Source organism: Mizuhopecten yessoensis, unplaced genomic scaffold (assembly GCF_002113885.1).
Source record: "Mizuhopecten yessoensis strain PY_sf001 unplaced genomic scaffold, ASM211388v2 scaffold213, whole genome shotgun sequence".
NCBI classification, from domain to species: domain Eukaryota; kingdom Metazoa; phylum Mollusca; class Bivalvia; order Pectinida; family Pectinidae; genus Mizuhopecten; species Mizuhopecten yessoensis.
In genome coordinates this window covers 557889-580517 of record NW_018403434.1, presented here as the reverse complement: position 1 = coordinate 580517, position 22629 = coordinate 557889, and the positions used below count along the sequence as shown (strand labels likewise).

Below are 22629 nucleotides of genomic sequence, written 5' to 3'. Positions count from 1 at the left end.
TAGACAAATATAGAGGGATTTACTATTTTACTAAGACAAATATAGAGGGGTTTACTATTTTACTAAGACAAATATATAGGAGTTTACTATCTAACTAAGACAAATAAAAGGGGGTTTACTATCTAACTAAGACAAATATATAGGAGTTTACTATCTAACTAGAACAAATATAGAGGAGTTTACTATCTAACTAAGACAAATATAGAGGGGTTTACTATCTAACTAAGACAAATATTTAGGGGTTAACTATCTAACTAAGACAAATATAGAGGGGTTTACTACTTTACTAAGACAAATATAGAGGAGTTTACTATATAACTAAGAGACAAATATAGAGGAGTCTACTATATAATTAGACAACTATAGATGGGTTTACTATTTTATTAAGACATTTTATACCAGAGTTTGCTCAGTTTACAAAGCAGTTACAATAATATATTCTGCGGCCAGCAAGAATTTTATAATTTTATTTCATTTTTTAGTGACTTTGTAAACAGGAATGATTGATATGCTCGCCTCTTTTCATGTTTTGTTTCGGCCAATTCCTATCACACTTGTCTTTATAATGGTAATTTTACGACTGCACTGTTAGTATTCTGATTACATTTAGTGTCATATGTACATAGAAAATAACAAGTTTTTTCTTTATGTTTGAATAAATTGCTAGTGGTTATGTAGAGAAATGGGGTCTGTGGTGGTGGCATTACGTAACACTACCGCCCGGAACGTCTTAACAGCCTCCGTTAGGTACAATCAAGCCACCCCTCAAATAGCCTGCCACAGTAGCTCAGGCTTTTCCTGTGGTTTCAGGTCAATAATAAATAGCCAAAGGATTGGTGATTTTGAGTATTTGTGTACAAACATTTTTTTTTTCTTTTATGAACAATTTAAATATTTTTAGAGGGTTTGTATTCATCAAGGCATTCAATACCAATGATTTGATTATGACATTGTCTCGTAATATTATAGCTGAACAGCAAACGTTGATGATTTGGTGGGAAGGAAAGCTGCATTATGATGACAACCTGTGTGTTCCTGTAAGAAGATAACACTGAATATATAGGAAAAAGCTATGTTAGAAATTGATTAATTTAAGACTGACAGGAAATGGGGAGCTATTAGAGGTCGAAGTTGTCCAGAGAGGGTATAAATCGTCCAGAGAGGGTAAAGATGGTCCAGAGAGGGTATAAATGGTCCAGAGAGGGTATAGATGGTCCAGAGAGGGTATAGATGGTCTAGAGAGGGTATAAATGGTCCAGAGAGGGTATAAATGGTCCAGAGAGGGTATAGATGGTCCAGAGAGGGTATAAATGGTCCAGAGAGGGTATAGATGGTCCAGAGAGGATATAAATGGTCCAGAGAGGGTATAGATGGTCCAGAGAGGCTGTAAATGGTCCAGAGAGGGTATAAATGGTCCAGAGATGGTACAAATGGTCAAGAGAGGGTATAAATGGTCCAGAGAGGGTAAAGATGGTCCAGAGAGGGTATAAATGGTCCAGAGAGGGTATAGATGGTCCAGAGAGGGTATAAATGGTCCAGAGATGGTATAAATGGTCCAGAGAGGGTATAGATGGTCCAGAGAGGATGTAAATGGTCCAGAGAGGGTATAAATGGTCCAGAAGGGATGTAAATGGTCCAGAAAAGGTATAACTGGTCCAGAGAGGGTATAGATGGTCCAGAGAGGGTACAAGAAGTGTTTCGGTATGTCTCTTTAGGGGGTAGAACTGGGTATCTGGACAGTGCAGGGGTATGTTTGGAGAAGGAGGTCTACAGAATCTTTCCTTATTCAGTATGAGAGTAACACACCACCTGTGTTTTAACTTTAGTTTTATGATATGAGGCTGACGCGCTGCACAAGACAAAGTAAGAATGGATTGGCTTCTGTTTATGTTACATAGAATAGAAGAAAACAAGACATTTTTAAAATGAAAAAGTTTTAAGTGTCTATAAGGAATTAAAACAGGTGGTTGAAATAATAGGGAGGTTTAACGGGTGAATTATTGTATGGTTATTTAAATGAACGCATATGCATGATATCAAAAAATGTGATGTACTTTAGCTTTGTGTATAGCAGGTCTTAAACTTTGATACAGTTTAGTGTTAGGAAGGGTTCCTACCTAAGCCACATAAGTTGGATACAGATACAGGGTTTGTGTAGAGATGTAATCTGTAGCACAAAGGCTGCCAAACCCATTCTGTATAATATATAGGGTCTGATGGCAGACACATACTGCAACAGTTTTGTCCCTAACTCTCCGAAAATCATATCATTCATAAATCATAAAATAAAGATATGGAGATAGAATCATCTACTTGTGAAAAGAGGTGATAAGTAATGTTTAAAAGCATACCATAATATATTTTTATAACACTGGATGATACACATGTAATGTAACACAGGTAGGTTCATACCTATCAGGTAAAAAACATCATACCTGTATTATCTTACATGTCAGGTAAAAACATCACACCTGTACTATCATACCTCTGTATGAATGTCATCTTTGGTAGAAATATTTAAAAAAAAAAGTTGATATTTAATTACATCTTCATTTAAAAGAAAAGTAAAACAGCTGTGTATATGAATATATGTGATACTGCTGTGTATACATATGTAGTGTGTCCGATATATTGACTTTGTACTATAGCATGTTTTATAGTATCCTGGATGGTAGAAGCCATATCAAGTCGTCAACAGTATACCCCTCAAACATTCATAAATTATGTGAATAAGCAAACAGACAAAATTAAGCCCAGAAAAAATCTCTGAAAAGGAAGGTTAGATATGAATAAAACCACGTACCTGTACCTGACGGAGAAATCTTAGGTGATACACACTGGTGTTGAAACCTTGTTAATCACTAGAGAGGTGTATATAACCTTTCTGGAATTCTATTTATCCAATATAGACTGTGATTGTACCTGGTGTTATAGTGTAGACTGGTCCTCCTCTGACGAGTAGCCCAGAGTTTCAATATCTGATAGACAGTCTGGCTCTTTAGGAGGCTCCTGCGTGTGGCTGTCGTGGGGACCACGGTGCCTGCACAACACTGGCTATACCAAGTTTTGCCCCGTGGAAATTCCTCATTGGAACTAGTGTGAATTAGGAAGGTAGTGATACGGAGACGCCACACATATAAAAACCAGGGGAAGCATTCAGCACCTCATCGTGGATGATACGGGAGACAATAGGACATTTAGTTTAAGGAATTGCTAGTTTAATTTGTGTGTATCGGATACTAGGTGTTAATTGTTTCACTATATGGAGTATAACATCTGTGTGTTATAGTGGGAGAACCTATAGTGGCGACCCAGGATCACAATTCTGTCCGACCAACACCCAATTCTGTCATGTTAGCCCCTGTGTGGGGTCAGGACCACCCTCCCGGGGAACAGGACACGCCCCACCGTGACATAATTGTACCTCATTCCGGAGACAGTTCAGAAGACACACAGGTAAGACAGTATTGACACCTGACGTTGTGACAGTGTTGTTGATAACTTTATTCTTTGTGATTTTTTTTTTTTAGCGTAACAGAGTGAGATAAGATTTTAACACCACAGGTGAGCTAAGTTAAATGGTTATTCAAAAGTGAGATGACCCGTTTAATAATACATTATTATGTCATACAAAATGTTGGACAGGTGGGAATTTCATATAATTGGGTTTGACAGGTGATAGTTTAATTTGTTCGGGTTTTAAACGATCTCAATGATTTCTTTTACCAATGATTTACAACTGAAACACACTACTGTACAAACAAAACTTGATTAAATATGTGTATTATTAATTAGTTGATTAAATATGTCTATTATTAATTTGTTGATTAAATATGTCTATTATTAATTTGTTGATTAAATATGTCTATTATTAATTAGTTGAAATGTGATTAAATGCCTTGTCATTTAACATTTGTGGTTGGGATTGTTCAAGGGTTGAATGTGGAGTGAGGTTGTGATACAGGAATAGATAGGGTGTAATAAATGTTCAAGCTTGATAGGAGCATGGGTATTATGTTGTGTTACTGTTACAAACCATTATATGATAGGTGATATTAGCCCCTGATCGGAGTTACAGGTACTGGAGCTAATCTAGTACTGTAAAATACTAGTTTTTATAGTCAATATCGGGACTGTTTATGACTTGGCATGCTTCCCCATTTTTTGAGTCACTTCTATGAATGTTTTACTCTTTAATGCCTTGTTTTGCGTGGCATTCAGACATTTTCATGTCTACACATCTTAAAACACGTTAATGCTCTTTCGATATTTGTTCGTTATTGAATACCTAATTTTCAACATTTTCCATTGATGCACTCCTGGTGTTACTTAGATCTGTTTTGGCCAAATTTAGTCTCGTGTAACACTGTACAGAACGACTTACTGAACCGGCTATTCACCTATAAGCTAATTGAATTAACTTTTGTTTATGGCATTCAGGCCATAGTGGGAAAAAGCATGTGTTGTCAATTTGGATTTTCTAAGAACTCAAAAGTTGTAAAATTTCTGTTGGAATGGAATTATAAACCTCATAAATGTACAAGGTCTGTTGGAGTGAAGATATATGGTTGATGTATTTGTGAATATTGGTTACCACTATTTCTGTCAGAACTCCAGGCTGGTTGTACAAAGAAATATGTGATGAGAAATTATGCTACGGTAATTTGAATTCAAATGAAATGAACAGAAGCTTCACAAAATATTTTCAAACCATTTCTTTCTTAAGTGTGATAAATTTTAAACTGAAGATGATTTAATTGATTTTAACTTGCGGTCTGAATATTGAATTTGATGTTTCATATCGTCTTGGTTATACAACAGTGTATACTGCAGTCTGTATATAATCATCATTTCTCATGTCAGGCCGAGGGATTGGACAGGATAGGATAATTAGTCGATTTTTTACTGAAACTTTTCAATTAGAAAATTGTCAAAGATTCATATACTCTATATCAACATCAAACAATCAGAAAAAAATAATATAAACGCGGAAATATCATAGCAATTCATGTTGAGACTGTATGTTATCATACCGAAGAAGTTATACAATACTCTTATCATAATATATACTACACAAATTATATAAACGAGGTAATATCATAGCAATTCATGTTAAGGCTGTATGTTATAATACCGAAGAAGTTATACAGTACTCTTATCATAATATACTACACAAATTATATAAACGAGGTAATATCATAGCAATTCATGTTAAGGCTATGTAGTTGTTATGATCATACCAGGAAGTATAGTACAGACACCTACAGAGGTTGGTGATATGCTCTAATTAGAATACACTACACAAATTATATATGAAATGTACTTATTAATAATACATGCATAATTATATACGATATAATACACTACAGAAATTAAATATAGAATACAACTGTTATCAATAATGCATGCATGATTATATACAATATAATACACTACAGAAATTATATATAAAGTGCAACTGTTATCAATAATACATGCATAACTATATACAATATAATACACTACAGAAATTATATATAAAATACATCTGTTATCAATAATATATGCATAACTATATACAATAATACATGCATAACTATATACAATAATACATGCATAACTATATTCAATATAATACACTACAGAAATTATATATAAAATACAACTGTTATCAATAATGCATGCATGATTATATACGATATAATACACTACAGAAATTATATATAAAATACAACTGTTATCAATAATATATGCATAACTATATACAATATAATACACTACACATAATTCTGGAAGTCTGTAAGACTAACAGCTGGAAATATATGAGGCTTCAAAGCTGAAAATATAGGCTTCAACATCTTATTATGAAATTTTTCAGGCTTCCGTCAACGCTGAAATTCTATGAAGCTTCAACTGCTATATATCAAGAAGAATTTAAAAAAAAAAAAAATAGAAAACATCCCGCACTTTAAAAGCTGAAAATTTATGAGGCTTCAGCAGCTGAAAAGCTTAAGTCTTCAACTGCTAAAAATCTATGATTCTCCAACAGCAAACATGTTTTTGCAACTTTAATAGATCAAAGTCTATAAGACTCATGTGGGAAATTATATAAAAGAATTTGGATGACGGTATAACAGGAATTTGTGTAGGTGAAAATTGGACGACGGTATGCCAGGAATTTGTGTAGGTGAAAATTGGACGACGGTATAACAGGGATTTGTGTAGGTGAAAATTGGACGACAGTATAACAGGACTTTGTGTAGGTGAAAATTGGACGACGGTATAACAGGGATTTGTGTAGGTGAAAATTGGACGACGGTATAACAGGACTTTGTGTAGGTGAAAATTGGCCCGAAACAATACTATTAACTTGAAATCGGGTTTAAAGAAAAAAGAAAGTTGATTTTAAAATTATAGGGATAATGCTTAATAATGCCACCACATGCTTTTGATATTATATTTGTTTTATGATTCACACTACCCAGTATCTATAACATCATGATGATTGATTGATTTTTATATGTAGAAGAAATTCTGTAGCTATTACATCTTTAGCTCAGGTAGTTAAAAACCTAATCAAATACAAATTGAGATAAATCTAGATTTATCACATGAGCTGAAAAAATCTAATTTGTCTCCCATTAAAAGCTTGGCTTAGGGTACATCTGTGATCAATTTCCTAATTATTACACGTAGTCATCTCCACAGTGTATATGTAGCAAAGGCAGTAAAAAGGGTATAATACAAAATACCCAGGGATAAGTTCAAATTCAACAAAATGGGATTTTTTTGGTTTTATCAGTCAGAATATTTTCCCTAACAAAGCACAGACAAAGCACAAAGAATGTTGCTTATAATTTGCCATTGGCAAGTCATTTATCTTCCAGTTGAGAGATTAAGGAAATTTTAGAGGCAACAAATGTCAGGCTGAATCACTTTGTGCTCGAGTTCAGAAAACCCGGACAGCCATTGTACACACATTTGAACACCTAGAACAAATTTGCCATACGTATGTTTTTTTTTTTATTTTTTTTTTTTAAAACCTGTATCAGATTGATGGTGTAAAAGAAGATGTAAAGAAAGCAGAACATTTGTTATTGTCATGCGACACCCACTTTTAGTAGGAGTTATTGCCCTTTGTAGGCACTTTTTATTTACGGCTCATGTATTCATATTTACTGGCAGTGAAATATGAAAATTATAATTCATCTTCTTAGACGGGTTCTTTTGATTCAGGATAGATTTAAAACAAAATACTTTTCCGTACGGACAAACATATATTTTTGAGGGGAGCATGCAAGGTCATATTTTTTGCAGTTACCCGAGACAGTCCGTCAGGTGACAATTTAGCATCAACCGGAAACCATTTGATTTATCTGTTCTAACTTGAATTTTACGTCACGCCATAATTAATCTGGCTATATGATAGAAAGACTGAAACAGTTCTAGATTGGATTTTTTTTATTATAATAGTTGGATTTAATGATATATTTAAAGGCTGTACAACGATAACCTAACTATTGTTTCTCATCTGCCGTCTTAGCTTTAATGGGCAATCTCAACAGGTATATCTATTTAATTATCTAGACCGTAAAATATATTGAAGATCATACACAAATTTTATTTTGATACACTATCAGAGGATAAATCCTGCCAGTCCGATAGGTTAAGTCGGTTGTTTCACCAAGGACTTACTATAGCCGGGGGCGGGCCTCTCATTGGTAATTGGGCCAGAAAAATGGCTTGTAAAGTCATTAAATGGGAAGATGTTCTGATTTTTTCAACCATGTCCGTTTCGAAAATGCAATAATCCATTATTGACTTACTACTGTTACTGGAATGTCTGTAAATTTGAAATACTTTATTCAACGGTTGCTGACTTTTGGTGATTCATCGGAAGCAAAAGACATGACTTTGATAATTTAGTCACAAAGACCCATAGGACACGACAAAAAGTTACAATCACTAAATAACACATATTTCTAGAAATGTTTACTGAATTTGTCTGCAAACGTATTTTATTTGTTTCCCCCTCTGTTGTATATTTCATTATATATATAGCTTTTCACTGCAGACTTCTACGCGATTGGACGATACCAAAGTTACATGTCAGGTTTCCCTGGTGACACAGTTACCACATACTCTCTAACCCTCAGAGCTCTGATATCTCAGCTTACATGGTTCTTCGAAGAAGGTCAAATTGTAAAAAATCTAGCTGGCATTATTGAGTTGAAACCTCTAGCGTAAACAAAGAATACTTGATGCGGGCATACCATGTAAACCTGAGCAATTCAAACCATAATATTCTCCCATTTTAAGTTTTTGTGATTTCTTGAGTTTTTCAGATGAGGCCATGTTGTCTCTCAGATGTGTGCAAATGTTTGCAGTTTTTTTTATTGTTTATTGAAAATAAATTATAATATACGATAGGAAAAAGGAATAGATTAGACTTCGGAACAAGTAAAATGTATATTGAGTGGTCTCCCAGTTTTGTGATGTTAAAAATAGGAAATGCAGGATAGCTTACTATGGACTACAGGTGATAAATACATATTCAATATTAAGTATCTCTTCCATCCTCTGGCATATGTAGTTGAATTTGAGAATATTGCAGGTTAAGTAGGTATGATTCCCATAAGAACTTCACACTCTCCAGGGTATTTATAGATACAGACCGAGATGATCATAAGTTAGCATCAGTGTAGAATACTGTAGATATTGGAATATTTTTCTTTTGAAGTAAATTCCTTGTGACATTTTAGATGTATGACATTTCTCCGTGTTTTGAGACCGTGCTATATTCATGTGTTTAATATTTATCATGATATTTATTTGATAATTTACACCAACTAGACCTACAAGTAAATAAAAGAGCAAATCTTGATGGAAACATGATGGAGTTGGGTTGGGCGATTTCTGAAATAACTTGATGTAGCGCATGATAAGACCTTTTTTTCAATAATGACGTTGCACCAAATTTAATGGTTATTTAATGGATGCATGTAATCTATGGAGTAACAAACCATACAACACATAGGGCCCTCGTCCAACCCCAGCCTATCTAGGTGTATCAGAACCCCGCACATCTACCCAGAGTGTTGACTGCAATACCTGCGTCCCAGATGTAATTGATTTAACCACAAATTATGTGTGTCAGATTGACAGTTGATCTTTGCTGGTCTCACACCTTGTAGAAGTTACCTCCCCTGTCTGCACCACACAACCCCCATCCACAACATCTTCTAGTCTATCCTCTTTATGTTGATTGTTAAATCAACTTTGAAACTTTTGATACTGTGATCTTTCAAGAGTGTGTCTTTGATGATAATATGTGGTGAACATTTCCTTATGACATTATTTTGCCTCACTGCCCAGCTTACCTAAGGATTTTCGTAAGAGTCTACCAAAAACTGAAACTTAGTACTTGAAATAGTTTCCTTGGGCATGACTATAGCTTTGATAGCTTCCATCATTTATGGAGGAAACCATACTTTGTAGGACTTCTATAAGATAGGATTTAAATAGACAAAATATAATCAACAACAGTGTTTTGAGTGTAAAAAACCACTGCGTGTATAGTCCCGGATTCAAACTCAGACCTTTAGACTGCGTACCACTGCGTGTATAGTCCCGGATTCAAACTCAGAACTTCACGCTGCGTACCACTGCGTGTATAGTCCCGGATTCAAAATCAGAACTTCAGGCTGCGTACCACTGCGTGTATAGGCCCGGATTCAAACTCAGAACTTCAGGCTGCGTACCAATGCGTGTATAGTCCCGGATTCAAACTCAGAACTCCAGGCTGGGTACCACTGCGTGTATAGTCCCGGATTCAAAATCAGAACTTCAGGCTGCGTACCACTGCGTGTATTAAGTCCCGGATTCAAACTCAGAACTTCAGGCTGGGTACCACTGCGTGTATAGTCCCGGGTTCAAACTCAGAACTTCAGGCTGCGTACCACTGTGTGTATAGTCCCGGATTCAAACTCAGAACTTCAGGGTGCGTACCACTGCGTGTATAGTCCCGGATTCTAACTCAGTACTTCAGGCTGCGTATCACTGTGTGTATAGTCCCGGGTTCAAACTCAGAACTTCAGGCTGCGTACCACTGTGTGTATAGTCCCGGATTCAAACTCAGAACTTCACGCTGCGTACCACTGCGTGTATAGTCCCGGATTCCAACTCAGACCTTTAGACTGCGTCCCACTGCGTGTATAGTCCCGGATTCAAACTCAGACCTTTAGACTGCGTACCACTGCGTGTATAGTCCCGGATTCCAACTCAGACCTTTAGACTGCGTCCCACTGCGTGTATAGTCCCGGATTCAAACTCAGAACTTCAGGCTGCGTACCACTGCGTGTATTAAGTCCCGGATTCAAACTCAGAACTTCAGGCTGCGTAACTATTGCTCTTACGGATTGAGCTACCTAGCCGACGGATGTGTCCTGTCCCAGTAGTTACAGTTATATCAAAACGAAGGTCACTGCATATAGGAAAAGCCATAGCACAGTACGTGGGACAGGAATCCTTAACACATTGTCATTTAAATGGGTATTTTTCATGCTATTAAAAGTTACATTTGACGCTGACCTGTTATATATACTGGCTTTAAAATCTAATTTTCTTGTTTTCCATTTTAACTTCTTTGATAATTCATGTGTGTAAATTGTTCTTTTAAAATTGAATATTTAAAAGAATAATTTCATTTTAATTCAATCATGATTAAAACTATATTTCAATCTTTTAAGTATTGAGGTCTAATGTACATAGTTTAATCTATTGAATCTGACATTTGAATCTCTGTTAATATAAGAACTATGAAATAAATAGGAAATAACGATGAAATCGGAAATCAGAGTTTTGTGCTTACAAGATCAGTATTACCATACACGGAAATGTCAGTGAACACTATACAGGTCCCTGGGGACTGTTGATGTCCAGAATGACTGGGATAAGATGCTGACAGTACCAGGTTGAGAAGCTGCAGTTAAGACCAATGTCTATTGCACAGAGTGTGATATGTCTGTGTCTGATAGGGAAAACCTTGTTACTTGTCTTTGATACACTTACCAGATATTTATTGCCCCTAGTGTTTTGATACCAAATTTACTAATGCTGTTTTCAATTTTCAACTGAACAATTCCTTTATGTCCCTTATATCGCAAAGGGGCCTGCATCGGGCAATTCTCTTACAGGGCACAAACTTTTCACAGATTTTATATCGGCTTATAGATTTCTTGACTTTTTTATCATTATCGTATAACAACATCAATTTTATTGTCAGGAGTAATATTGGTTTCCCGATAAAGCGCGGGGCATGTAGAGTTGGTGTATAAAACCTGTCATCTCCGTGATAGGCTGACTAACGATACACCTTGTTATCAGGCTCAAATCGTCAGTGCTTTATAGTCGAGAGAAACCTTTACATAAAGACGACATTTTGTATTTATCTGACAAAACAGGAAATAGATCTTCAACAAGTAAACATATTTTATTCAAATATTTATGCATGACTAATTTCTCCATTATTTTTTTTAAATGAAGAAGTATATAAGGTAGTCGTTATTAGATGATAAGCAGTTTATCACACAATGTTTTCAGGGTTTGTCGTAAGAACAATTTTCTCATCACGAGCATGTGGCTGAAATCAACAGGCCACTGCACCCCTGTAAACACAGTGTGATAATCTTTAAAGGTTGCTGAAATATTTCTTATGTTTGGTCAGTTTTTCACCAATTTTTTTCAAATCAATTACACTACAGTGTGGGAAAGAGCTGAAGTGGAAAATTAATCAGGATAAAGTATTTAATATCGCCATGCTAGTCACAAAAAATACTTTTGCTGGAATATAAGAAAAGAATCCTAAAATTTAAAAATGATGTTATTAGCAATATTCAAGTGCAATGTTTTGAAGTTCAAGCCTGTATTTTAGTATATTTCATTACACGAAAGGCTGAAGCTCAACACGCAATGCTGAATGCTCTGATTGAATGCAAGCAGTTTCACCTCATGAATAATTGCTAAACTGGAAGTGAAAGAAGTGTTCAGGTTCCACGTAATATGCCCAGACTTTGCATAGTAATTTTGACTATCATGGTTAGACAAATTATGACTTGAGGTAAATTAGGCAGTAATTAGATTACGTCCTCTCCCCGTTATAGCAATATACAGATACCTCACTAACTCCAGTGGCACCATAACCTAATTAGTACTAATGGCCTTATCAATTAATGTCACAACATTTTCAAAATTAATTAATTAAGTCATAATGATGATGCATTTGAGCTTATTTTCATTTTCAAAATTAGTAATTTTGTTTGTCATGTTTCAAATCTATCTGTTACGATTTTCTCTTCCATTTTCTTGTCTGTCCCACAGCTTGAAATGTATGTATGAATTAAGACAAGGATAAAGTAGTGAAGGTCGGCCGTCACAGACTGAGGTGCTCAGACATTTCTTGTGGTAATGGTATTACACTGATTCAATTTTCATCATTATATCTATGACCATGAGTCAGTTGTAAACCTCTACAGTACTATAAAACACTATTAGAACTTGTATAATTCAATGTGACAGTTGCTATATTAATATCGTTATAAGCCCATGTCTAGTTAACTAAGCCAAACCATCATTTTCAAGTATCTTAAATTCATTTTCTAATATAAACCATATCCTTGCTTTAGCCCATCCCCGCAATTTTGATCCTACCTTTCGTAGTGGCCCCATGGGCTTAATACAGGACTGTTTTGGTAAATAATTGTAGATTGCTAACAGAAATAACTACATTGTAGGTACAATTTAAAGGCTGGTAATATAACGGGGACACATTCTACATATAAACCGTATTGATTCCAGCTGTCTACCCTTTTTTGGGTAAAACTTGAAAATGTTATTAGTGAGAAGGGAATTCCACATATAATATGTTTATATATGATATACCAAGCTTGTGAATTGCATGTACGTGCTCTGTATTTATAGCTATATACCATGGTAGAAATCAAATTTCATCAATATCAATGAAAAAGTTAAATCTCTTGTGGCTGGAATATTACTAGAGAAAGCCCATGTGGATTTGGAACAGCCAGAGCAGATCGCCATGTTCTTTGGTATGGCTCATTTTAATTAATATTTCAATATTGAGTGAGAGAAAGAATTGAAAATTGATCTCCTGCCGAGTGACAATTTGCCAAAAAATAGCAAAATGACGAAGACGTAACACCAATAAAAATCTTCCCCTAGTGATTCCGCTTTGTGTGTATATAACATTCTCCAATATCAAAAAAGTTATTGTAGCATGTCAAATGTGGAAATCATGATCGCTCTAATGTTTTATTTGTATCGTTGGTGTCATGGGATTATAACAAAACAAATACGGACACCTCCCTCAGGCAGGATTCCATGGCACCAGGCCTGCTGGTGGAATAACATTGTGCATATAGCTCCGGGAAATTATTTTGAAATGAAAATTGTGTTGGTTTTTAATATACTTTCACACTTAATTGTCTCACGGTCAGATCAATTACTGATAAAAGTGTTTACAAATATCAGTTTATCAAATGCATCAATACACAGGCGACAATGCCTCAAACCTTTTCAAAAATCCACTGCATTTATTGCTATTGAGCATGATGAGATGTAATGGCTATATAGATTGGTGTAACAAGTTTGTGACGTGAGTTTTACAAGTTTTATGCGTTTCCTACATAAATACTAAGATAAACACATGTGGATACTTAAGAAAAGAACAGTTAAACAGACAAAAATGCAGAAAGGAAATTCTTCAACTTGTGAGAAAACTAAGAGTATTTACGATTGCCAATTGAGAATGACGTCATGACCACTATGAGGAGCAGTACTGATGCTATTGTTTCTTGTATTTTAGAGTTCATTTGAATTTTAAAAATGGTCTATTCTCTAGAAATTAATGCCTGCTTGCATTCAGGTGAAGTAAGTTGTAGAAATCTATTTAAGTCATTTATCGAAGTAGTTTTTCAAGGACATTGAAACTATATGAGGTATGTTGTAAGGTGGGAGGATGCTGAATCTACAGTTTTTATGCGTATTATGTTTTAACGTGAGCTGTCGGGTGGGCGCCCACAGTGTCCACTTGGTATATAGTTTGAGTAATTTTCAATGGATTAACTTTAAACTTCACTGGAAGGGTAATTACTGTAAAAGATTAGACAAGTTTGATAACGTTATCCAACAGTAATTTACAGAGTTTTCCCCTTTCAGTCAATTGTAGCGTGTTTGGGGCGTATTCACGGTTAACTTGTTTGAGGTTAACTTAATTGACAAATAAACTGGAAATTATAGTCATAAAACACTGATGTACACACTCTATAATTTACAGAATTACTGTTCGTTTTACTGTCGTTGAAGACATCAGTAACTGGGGATCTTGTAGTTACAGGATTGTTGATGAAACTTAGTGAATTTTTAATCTTCCTAGCATTATTAATATGAACATACAGAACCAAAAATCAAACACTGGAGTATAAAACACGTCCCAGGTAACGAGGCGAGTTAAACATCCTTTTTGAATGTGGATCCAACTAGAAATTTTATGTTTTTTATTCACATAATTCGATGAACTGAACAAGTGTGATGTAGTGGGTTGGATTTGTATATCAGGGGTGTCAATGAGTGCCTAAATACAAGTGAAATAAAAAATAAAAAAGTTGCCCATCAGTAAGATGTAAATATAGAAATAACACAATGCTTGTACATGTTGTGACTGTGGTATCTATTTTGACTCCTTCTGATGTTTATACAGTTAACAGTAATTCTTCACTTCTTGTGTGGACTCAGAAATAAACAACTAGTCTGAAACCTAACTGATTGCAACATAAACAATTTCCCAAATGGTTATGTTCGTTTGTAAAGACGACCACATAATCAGGTATACATGCTTTTCAGAAATGACTACAAGCCTGTTACATCCCAAAATAGAGCATTTAACCTTTGACCTGAGCTTTACAAAACGTTTTATCTTCACTGTAACAATAACAAGCAAGATTTGATTGGTTAGACATGTCATGTGACATGTCATGTGCCTATTTCAACGAACCCGAATATACTCTTACATCATACAGGCGTTTGTGTAGGTCTTGGACTAAAACACAGAACAACCTTTATCCCAAAACCTGCGAACCCATAAATGTTGCTAGGAACGTCAAAAGCTGTGCCAAGTTCTGTCGACAAATTTTGTAGGGGAGGTGTAAGATGGAGAGACAAAATGTTTTGTGTATGCTGAAAACAATTGGAGGGAGCTTGTGTTTGGCCTGCATGCCAAGCTTTGCCATGACCCGGATGTGCAGTGATGCTACTACCATAGAATGGTAGGCTAGATGTCTGTAACAATAACTGGCATGTACATCACAGCATTACCAATTCCTCTCTCCAGTTAATTTGTATTCCTGAAGATGGAATTAGAAAACCAGATATTCTGATCGTTACATTAATTTGAATATTACAGTTACGTTCGTGGACAGCCAAAGTGTTTCTAGATGACGTCTGAGTAGTTAAAACGCATTAAAGTTGAGCGAAATTCTGAATTTTCTGCCAATAAATCTAAACATGGTGGCTGTGTACAAATTTGTTGAAAACTGTTAAACAGTTTCTGTACTGTATGATAGAATACAGATGTCCTTTTTGGGTTAATTGAAATGCACAATATGTAGGTCTTTTCTAGTGGATGAAATAAAACTTTCTGATTGATTTTCCTGGTAAATTGTAATACAATGCAATCAGTTAAATGGATTTTAGATCGAGTTGCAACATTGATGGTCTTTTTCTTGTACAGAAGTTCCTGCATTATTGAAAATTTCCAAATTTATCATGCTTTCTATCATCAGTATGTATGTGATGTATAGTCCAAAATTGTGTAGGATGGCATCAATCTTATTTGAAATGTCGCCGGCCTTCAAGTCCGATATCTTTATAAATGTTTTATGAACATGTGGGAGGAGTAGGATCTTGGCCTTATGTATGAAGAGACAGTTACACATGGCAGTGGTTGTAATATTCCACTCCCTATAGCTAACCGTATACCACAGAACTTCGCCAGTAAAATCTGTGTTCGTCCAATGTACATTTCACCCTTCTGATGTAAGAATTACATATAAACATAAACTTTATTTATTTTCACAACAGTTATGAAACAAGTTTTCACAACTTATACTAATCACTCTTGTTGGCCCGGATGTTAGCACGCAGGGGGGGTCTTACTGTGGGAGGAAACCGTAATACTTGGAGAAAACCCACATTGTGGTATGCTGTCTACTAATTTTCGCTGTCATGATAAATTTGCCCTCATTTTGGATTGCAAAAAGGCAGACGTTAAACTGCATTGGAAAAATGTCCTGGAATGTAAGTACTACATTGAGATGGACATGAACACTTCTAATACTGTACAATACCTTGTCACCCAGCACAATCCTGCTACATCTAATTCTCCAGGGTTACATGATGACCATTGGACTGTTTGGCTTACCTCATTACAGTAGAAACATTATAAATAAAGATTTATAATTTGTATTTACTACGTTAACCATTAGGAGGGTCTTGGCCAGTTTTACGTACAGGGGTCATGTTTTTCGTTTTAATTGGGAATTGTTGTAAGCAGTTTATTTAAGGACATTTGCAATTTCAGTTCAATCTGTGTTTCTGTACTCTAAGTAAAACTGTACTGATTCTTACAGGATTGCAATGCTAAACACCAGCCAAGGTCTATAAACTCACAAAACCTGATTACAGTCGGAGCACTTCATTTTCCTTATAGCTTACACAATACCTTATAGGAAGGTTGAATTGGTTGGACTTGTCCATAGCTTCTCCATTACCACTGTGGGATGTGACACCATCCAATGATGGCCAGGAGTGGCAGGCTGCCACGCTCAATGTCCCAGGTCAATAGAAGCAAGGGCATTGTTTCACCAGGTTTTCGTAGTGAAGATCTCAGATAATACTCATGATTCTAGCAATTCAGAGTGGAAGTGTTTTTATGATGTACTAGTCAGAGTGAATCTTTTTTGAGTTCATATGACTGATTCATTCATTCATTCATTCATTCATTTTTGAATTCTCTCACGATTCATTCATTCATTTTTGAATTCTCTCACAACTCTTTCATTGATTCTTGAATTCACTCACTATGTACTGATTCATGAATTGATTATTGAGGATTGGGTCCTTGTATTTGTATTAAGGATACTTTCCTGTGACATTAACAATGCCTATCAACTACACAAGTTGGGATGTGTATAAGATAAGTAGCCTCGGCTCTCACCAACAGTTTACAGACTGGCACCTCTCACTTCCTTCTGATGAACTCTCCGTAATCATTAATCATGATTTATGAACAAATCCACTCAGTCTGGGTGTACTTTTATTATCAAAACTATTTATTTACCTCAATATTTTTACTTATGCATCTCACATGTACATTATTGGTAGTTATAATCAGAAGTAGGTATTTGGGAGCCTGAGAGGAACACACTTGGAATATCGTGACCAGTCTGTAGCCATCACCTCCTGAACAATTAATATAAATCAGCCCTACACTTACACCTAGTTCTGTCTTGTCCAATGTAGCCCAGACACCATCATATTTGATAAAACAGAAATTGATTTGATTTTGTCGTTTTTCCACTGACATTAGTTCACTAAGGGTTCCATTAATAATCTGCTGTTTTCAATTTGTTTTTATTTGTCGAACCAATTACATTATGTTTTGTCCATTGTGAATGATGACACCATTCTTGCTGTGTATCTTTGATATACAATATAACTGGGAGTGGGGCAGGTCTCTCTAAATCAGTGTCAAGTAATGGGTGTCTAACATCTGGTTTTAGATCTACCTATACCAGTAAGTGTAAACTATGTATAAAACTATTGCCTATAAGGAACATTTAAGCATTGAACTGATTTCATATGGCTTTCATATTGCATATGAATACAAAATGAAAGCAGTTCAATACTTCTAACCATTTTTACTTGCACGCACCATAAAATATGTTCATTGCAAGCTGCATTCATACTACCATTCACTCCATTAAAATGAAGGTCAATCCTTATTGAAATATGCTTATCTCATAAAAAATATATTATTTTATCAAAATAAGAGTTTATTTCAAGTTTGTATATGCTTGTTCAATGAATGGAACAGCCACTTGTGAGGAGGAATCTGGTTGTTATCAATGTTACGATTCTGATGTCATAATCTGATGAACAAACCGTTCTCTAGAATGTAAACCTTTGTATAATTGATATTATCAACTGCAGAAGTCATCTCTATATGACAGATACCTGTTAGAAGAGGCCACTTAATTGTAACAGGTACCTTTCTACATAGACCACATGTATAACAGATACCTATCTATATAGGTCAGCTTTGTTTATCAAAAACCTGTCGGTAACATACCCCTGTATAGCGAACAACTGTCTATATATTTTGTTAACTCAATAAAATTTGTTGAAACTGAAACTGTCTATATGAGCCATCTGTCCATAAAAACCATCTATGTAGAAAAAACCTGTGGAAAAAACTTCATCTTTTGTAACAAAAAACCTGTCGCCATCTATTACTAAAAAAATCTGCCACACCTGTCTGTATTGATAGGCTAGAGACGGACCGTTCCCTCTGTGACTGGGGTAGTGGACACTCTCTGGTGGTAGGGAGTGGGAATCAGTTACGGCTTTGTCTCCAGAGATTCCCTTGTCCCAGGTGAGAAGAATGTCAAGACGTTTTTGTCTCTGGTAGCGTGTTCAGTGCCATGTAGATGTACATTGACGTCTTACCTCCGGGTGATACTATATGAGATTGTGCGCGCTAACATGAGGGGATAATGTGATTTGTACTCGAGACAGATAATCTTATTTTACTGTAGCCTGATTATTTGAGTTATCAATATATGTCAATCCCGACCAGCACTGGGGCATCACTGGCTAATGGTTCTAAAGTGAATTCTATTACCCTTAATATTGGTTTTGTTCATGAAATAGGTTTGTAACTTGATCAGTGTAATAACATTTATTACCAGCTTTCTTGTGTATCAAGATTAGAGTTATCTCCCATGGGTCCTGATATCATTTTGGTTTTGATGAAAAGTGCATGCACATCATTCTAACTTCATAGTACAAATTTTGGGTATTAAAATGCCTGGATAGAAAGATAAACAGAAATTAAAAATACAGGCTTGTTTCTAGTGACATTCTGTTGATTAGTCGTGATTTTAGTATTTGACAAAGACATCAGTGAAATAGATATGGGTGATCCTCCGTGTTATTTGGTGAAAATGTTTGTTATGACTGACCTTTGAGTGAAACGAGTTTGTGAATGAAAGAGATTCTGTTGAGTAGAATTTTGTATTTGAAAACTTAAAAAATGCTGTGCAGTTGATAAAGCTGCACTCTTCTCTCTTTCAATTCCAACCAATGCTTCTATCAGAAATGTTGTGTTAGGTTTCTGTTGTTGTAAATTGTAGAGATTTAAATATATGGATTTTGTCTAGTAAGTAAAATTCTATAAAAGATCTAAAATGCTTTTAAGAAATATGAACGATTAACAGAATACATGTTATTATTTTAGCATCCAAGAGATCATTCTGTGTAAATGTTAAGTGCAGATGCACTTGACCTACTGTGTCGGTACCATCGTCTGGTGTGCAGTAGTGAGCCAGAGGTGAATTACTGTCTGTTGCATGTAAGAAATTAGGCTTTGTCACAAGAAAAATAGTGCTAGTCTGGATCTGTCTTAAAAGGAACAAACACAATGGTCTATCTAGCTAAAAAAATCTTACAATTAGGTCTTATTTCACTGAACATGCCTGTGAAACAGACAAAGTTAAGAATATACAGGTTATTTTTGCATTTTGAATATCACAAATCTTGTTTCCTAGTCTTGTGGAAATGGCACATACATCTACCTTTCACCGTACATCACTAAAACAGATTGTTGCTATCGTAACTACACATGCAGCTCCGTGGGATTGTGATTGTCAAACCAAGAGCTGAGAAGTGACTACCGTACATTCACAGAAATCCAAATTAAAATGGATCATTGTTAGAGTGTTACTTCGAGATAGAAGGTCATACACAGAATTGTAATTAAATGACAAATTGTGTGTCCACACAATGTGGTCCACAAAATTACAAAACCATTGGTTAAATAAATGAAGACCACATTGAGATCTCAGGAAAAGGGTTTCTGTTTTGGGAAGTAAGACATTTGGTGTGTAAGGTTGTCTGTAAACCAGCCTGTTCCATTTGTTAGTGGTAGTCACCAGTAGTCTGTGATGATAAAATGGCCAGTGTGGATCGAGTTGTGTTTGATAGATAAAGTCTGGACTGAGAGTGACCATTCTGTCGAGTAACTGGACTATAGGGTGACCACTCTATTGGACTGAGAAGTGACCATTCTGTCGAGTTACTGGACTATAGGGTGACCACTCTATTGGACTGAGAAGTGACCATTCTGTCGAGTAACTGGACTATAGGGTGACCACTCTATTGGACTGAGAAGTGACCATTCTGTCGAGTTACTGGACTATAGGGTGACCACTCTATTGGACTGAGAAGTGACCATTCTGTCGAGTAACTGGACTATAGGGTGACCACTCTATTGGACTGAGAAGTGACCATTCTGTCGAGTTACTGGACTATAGGGTGACCACTCTATTGGACTGAGAAGTGACCATTCTGTCGAGTAACTGGACTATAGGGTGACCACTCTATTGGACTGAGAAGTGACCATTCTGTCGAGTTACTGGACTATAGGGTGACCACTCTATTGGACTGAGAAGTGACCATTCTGTCGAGTAACTGGACTATAGGGTGACCACTCTATTGGACTGAGAAGTGACCATTCTGTCGAGTTACTGGACTATAGGGTGACCACTCTATTGGACTGAGAAGTGACCATTCTGTCGAGTAACTGGACTATAGGGTGACCACTCTATTGGACTGAGAAGTGACCATTCTGTCGAGTTACTGGACTATAGGGTGACCACTCTATTGGACTGAGAAGTGACCATTCTGTCGAGTAACTGGACTATAGGGTGACCACTCTATTGGACTGAGAGTGACCATTCTGTCGAGTTACTGGACTATAGGGTGACCACTCTATTGGACTGAGAAGTGACCATTCTGTCGAGTGACTGGACTATAGGGTGCCCAGAAGTGACCATGCATTCTGTTGAGTAACTGGACTGTAGGACAATCACTCTGGCAGATCAGGACTGAGGAGTGACCAGTGAGGGTAATTTGATTGCTAAAGGATGATAAGTCAGTTTTGAAAAGGGAAATTATCAATTTCAAATATTTCTAATTTTGACAAAGCAATATTTTTGTTCAGAGTTAAATAACCATTGTTAGCTCTTGACAAAAACAAAGACACTGATTTCATTTCCCAAAAACAAAACAAAAATGACATCATCAGTGGGATGTGGAATTGTGATCTTAATCTAGACTAAAGTGGTCCCTAAATATAGGTGGTCCCTACATACAGGTAGTCCCTGCATACAGTTCAGGTCCCTAAAACAAAGGTGGTCCCTAAACACAGGTGTTCCTACATACAGGTGGTCCCTCATACACAGATATAACAGTGAGTTAACATGCCAACACTAATTATAGTGGGTATACCAGCCATTACATATAATTGATGAATCGTGGTGATGGTGACCATTTTAAAGGTATGACTGATGAAAAAGCTTAAACTATAGTAGTGATGTACTATACTAAAGGTGTAACTGGAGATAAAAGACCAACACAAAACTAGTGGTGTACCATTCTGAAGCTAAACACTGATAGAAACCAAGCAACAATAAAAAGCCAAATGTTTATCTATATGTATATTTCTGTACGCCTATATGCAATGTGCATTTGGTAATAAATTGAATTGAATTGAAGAAATCTCTACACAGATGTAAGGTAATTATCTAGTACTAGGTTACCTGTGACCTATGACCTCTGACCAGTTCCCAGTGGACACACTACCTGCTGAAGCTATTATCTGCTACCTGTACACACATAAGACATAGAGATATACCACCCTACATTGTAACACTTGTTGTGTGGCATGCATAATGTAGGAAGTCTATCTCGGCTACCTACTCTACCATCTTTAGTGTTAATGGGCCCACCTCCAGGTACTTACGGGATTGTCTCAAGGTCAACAATCCTAATTTCCATCAAGGTCACAGCTTTGAAGCCTGATATGAAGTGAATGAGTATGTATGATGAAAACAGTGGTTTTTACATCCCACTAAGTCTCCTCAGAGCAGATAGTTTACTGAGCAGGCCTTAGATATAACAAATCTGACTAAATATTGTAGGGTTTCTGGGGAAACATCAATACAGATCCATGTCTTACAATATCTGGCAGTGCCTGATGTACATTGAACGATTCAGCTATACTTTGATTTATCTTAACTGTCTAGTGTCTTCAGGTGGCACATAAGGATGGCTTGTGAATGGGTTGGTATTGTTATTTACTCGATCTGTAATCTTGATAAATAGAATCTTTCTGTATTGTCTGCATCCTTCCATCTGCATCCTTCCATTATGTCTGATAGAAGATGGATAAAAAGTAATCTTGGGTCGTTTTAAATATTTCTGTCAAGAGGATGTCTTTGAATAGTCTTGAGAATG

At 36.0% G+C, this 22629-nt stretch overlaps 1 protein-coding gene across 2 annotated transcripts in view; it reads left to right on the top strand.

Moving 5' to 3' along the window:
- Positions 1–22629, top strand: part of LOC110465971 — a 308747-nt gene that overhangs the window by 120731 nt on the left and 165387 nt on the right. For both annotated transcript variants that reach the window (XR_002464683.1, XM_021522269.1), the window contains exon 4: positions 3290–3456. Coding sequence is in view for 1 of the 2 variants with exons in the window: in XM_021522269.1 (XP_021377944.1) it covers positions 3290–3456 (167 nt within the window). In the remaining variant the exon portion in view is untranslated. The remainder of the gene's footprint in view (positions 1–3289; positions 3457–22629) is intronic.